The 3,644-nt window shown below is 56.4% G+C and overlaps 1 protein-coding gene across 1 annotated transcript in view; it reads left to right on the plus strand.

The window, feature by feature from the left end:
* The first annotated feature begins 2,188 nt into the window (after nucleotides 1-2,188).
* LOC104873815 (sialic acid-binding Ig-like lectin 10) overlaps nucleotides 2,189-3,644 on the plus strand; it is an 8,883-nt gene continuing 7,427 nt past the window's right edge. The window contains 5 exon segments of the mRNA XM_033765913.1: nucleotides 2,189-2,271; nucleotides 2,341-2,442; nucleotides 2,445-2,732; nucleotides 2,894-3,178; nucleotides 3,317-3,364. Of these exon segments, the coding sequence (XP_033621804.1) occupies nucleotides 2,208-2,271; nucleotides 2,341-2,442; nucleotides 2,445-2,732; nucleotides 2,894-3,178; nucleotides 3,317-3,364 (787 nt within the window). The 5' untranslated portion in view covers nucleotides 2,189-2,207.

Consider the following 3,644-nt stretch of genomic DNA (forward strand, 5'->3'; position numbering starts at 1 on the left):
ATACTGGTCACAGCTCAGAAGAACACAGTGCTGACAGGGACATTCCTGTAGAACAGAAAGCCCAGACTCGGGGGCTTTTAGGTGGGTGCCAGGTCTGCACTGGCAGTGGGACTGGAGAGATTGTGTGCTATGCCCTTGCAGAAAATGAGTCTGCGCTTGGCTGGCGCCCTCAGCCTCTGAGAGAGACGGGGAAGAAGGACCGGGTACTGAGCCAGCGGGTGGAGCCAGTTTCCCCTCATCCCAAAGCTCAGACTGTGCCGTGGGCAGTGCTGCTGCCTTTCGCCTGATCTACAGGGGATGGGAGGGAAACGGCAGCGCTGGAACACATGAAAAGGGTGTTTTCCCACAGGGCAAAAGGCAGAATTCTTGCTAGAAGCATAGTAGGACTTCATGTTACAAATAAAGAAGAAAGAAAAGTGCAAAGAGGACCGTGGTCCCAGGGGTCGGCGATAGAGCCTGTGGGGAGGAAATGTGCTGTCAAAGGGCGGGAGGTGACAGGCAGACGGGAACTGTGAGCGAAGGACTTCACAGCAGGCCGAGGGCAGTGACGGGTCTGCAGGGCTTCCTCGGTCACGAACTTAATCTGTTCCGTGACCCCGGGGAAGATGGCGATGCTGTGTTTCTCACCCAGCCAGGGATGGTGAGTGGAAGCAACACTTTGGTGAATGGTTCTATTTGTGAGCTGAATTGTCCATAAAAAGAAGTGTTTGTGAAATGAGGTATTACTGTAGTACAAATGGGTACAGAGTAGATCATAAACGTTCTGACTAAAATAGATGAATGCTTGTGAGCTGATGGTATTTTAATGAGTTGGATTTAATTATCTCATTAAGAATACATTTACCAAAACGTCACATTGTGGCCAATAAATGTAAGCAACGACTCTTTGTGAATGAAAGTGAAATGAATTGTGATGAAACAGACACAGTGTAAAATTTGCCATTGTAACCATCTGGAGTGCGAACTCACCAGCACAAAGGACGTGCCCCTGCGTAGGCAGCCTTGGCTGCACCCTAGGTCCAGACAGAAAATCTCCAGCAGGAAGCCATTTCTGCTCCTGCTCCTCAGTCTCTCCCTTCCCCGGGGAGCCTCTAACCTACTTTCTGTCTCTGAGGACTTTACCTAATCTGCATATTTCACAGGACCGGATTCTTGCATTATCTGTCTGTCTTCGCCTACTCAGGGTCGTGTTTTCTAGTTTTATAACATAGCAGACTCCATTCCCTTTGGTGGCTGAGGAACATTCATATCTGTGCACAGAACAGGATTTATTCATGGCAGATTTCTTATTTGTTAGATTTTTTGGTGCTGGGATGGGACCAGGGCCTCATACATGGGGGGCGATCACGGTACCACTGAGCTGCACGCTAAAATCCATATCATTTTACTTATTTTGCTTGTTAACATCCCATCCTTCAGCCTTAAAGAATCTGGGGCTCAGGGTGGGCAGGGCAGACCCCTAAATGTGCTCAGGGTACTCGGGTAACAGGAGCTGCGGTGGGGCCAAGAAGCTCTCTGGGAAGGAGGAGGTGAGGAGGTGGAGCAGTGCGGACTCCTGAGATCCGGTTCCAAAGCAGCCTTTCGGGTTCCACTCCGCTGTCGGTCTTCAGCTCCGAACACAGATGCAAACACAAAACTGTGAAGGGTCTCACGATGGCACCCTCAGAGCTGCAGATCGCAGTGTCGCGCCCTCGAGGGTCCCAGCCCCGTGCCTCCGCCTCTTCTCCCCAGTAGCTGGTGCCTGACTAGCCGCAGAGTCTCCTGAAGGGCAGGCAGGAGGAGCAGTGTGTGGGGCGGGAGGGACGTGGATGGCGCGGAATTTGTGGGCCCAGAGAGGAAAGGCCCATGCGGCAGGGCTTGGGGGTCATTTTCTGGGTTCTCATGTCTGCATGGAGTAGATGCCTGCTGGGACGCGCAGAGGGAGTGAACAGGATCCTCCCCCACCTGGCCCCTGCGCACCGTTCCCCTGTGAGCCCCTCTCCCGAGACACCCTGCCCTGGGGCTCGGCCAGGATGGCTCCTTCCTGGGGCACCAAGTCCCTCCGGCCCCTGCCCTGCCACCCATGTGTGAAAGGAGAAGTCAGAATGGGGATCTATGGGGACCGTGCATTTCCTGAGGTTCCTCCCTGTGACTGTCAGTGCCTGACCTCCGGGCCTCCTGCCCAGGCATCGTTGACAGCGAACAAACTGGAGGCCAGCGAGTCCCAGATGGGCCGGCTCCTCCCTGCCCTGATGCTGCTGCTGGCCCTGCTGCTGCCCCTGCTGTGGGCGGGTGAGTAGGGGAAACTCGGGGCTCCCAGGTGGGGCCCGGGGCTGCATCTGAGCCTCTGTGTCCCCCCAGGGTCCCTGCAGGAGAAACCAGACTACTGGCTGAAGGTGGAGAAGTCTGTGACGGTGCAGGAGAACCTGTGTGTCCTGGTGCCCTGCTCCTTCTCCTACCCCCGGAAGGCTGGAACCACTCTGACCCTGTTCGCGGCTACTGGTACCGGCAGAGGGAGGATGGGAAAGTTGCCCATACAACAGATGAACTTGTGGCCACAAACGACCCGGGAAAGAAAGCTGGACTGAAAAGCAAAGCTGGTTTCCAGCTGCTTGGGGACCCCAGGGCCCACAACTGCTCCCTGAAGATTGCAGGTGCCCAGAAGGGGGACAGTGGACGTTACTATTTTCGGGTGGAGAGAGGATCACTGAAGTACAGTTACCTTAGACCAATGCTGACTGTGACTGTGACAGGTAAGGAACAGTCCCCCTGGAAAGGGCAGCAGGCTGGGAGGATCCTTAGAGACACGGAGGGTGTCCTGTCCTGGTGTGGAAGGGTCAGCAGAGGGTGGTGACCCCCAGGACTGAGGTGTCTGTCTCGGGCACACACGGTCCTGTCCTTCTGTCCTCCCCAGAGCTGACACAGACCCCGGACATCCACATCCCGGAGCCCCTGGTGTCGGGTCACCTCAGCCGCCTGCTGTGTTCCATGCCCGGGACCTGCAGTGGGGTCAGGGCTCCCAGGTTCTCCTGGAATGGATCATCCCTGAGACCCCCGGGGTCGGGCTTCGGGGTCCATACCTCCTCAGAGATCCTGCTTACTCCTCGCCCTGAAGATCATGGCACCCAACTCACCTGTCGGGTGACCTTCCCTCAGGCTGGTGTGACCAGGGAGAGGACTGTGCAGCTCAGTGTGTCCTGTGAGTGCTGGGACAGGAAGCCAAGGGTGGACACCACCTCTTCTGCCCTGCTTCCTGCTCTGTCTCTGGGTTCCTGGGGTGCTGTTAAGGACCACAGGCCAACTTTGCACCTGACCCTCCCTGTGTCTGTCCTTCCAGATCCTCCTCAGAACCTGACCGTCAGTGTCACCACAGCAGATGACAGAGGTAGGTGACATCCCTCTGTACGGGGTGGGAAGCAGACTCCGCTAACAGAGCCCAGAGCCACCCACCGGCCCAAGCCAGGAGTTCATGGTGGGATACGCGAACATCGCTCTGTTTTTGCGGCGTGACAAGGCTGTTTTGTCCCCTGCATGCAGTTGGAAGGAATCATCACAGTCACACCCCTTGGCACTCTCTAGGCAGGGCAAGGGGACAGTGGAACCCTGGAGTCCTGACAGCCCCTGCAGTTCTCCCTGTCTCCGTGGTCGGAGAAAAGCCCAGCAGG

Source organism: Fukomys damarensis, unplaced genomic scaffold (assembly GCF_012274545.1).
Source record: "Fukomys damarensis isolate Sample0158 unplaced genomic scaffold, DMR_v1.0_HiC HiC_scaffold_19, whole genome shotgun sequence".
Taxonomy (NCBI): domain Eukaryota; kingdom Metazoa; phylum Chordata; class Mammalia; order Rodentia; family Bathyergidae; genus Fukomys; species Fukomys damarensis.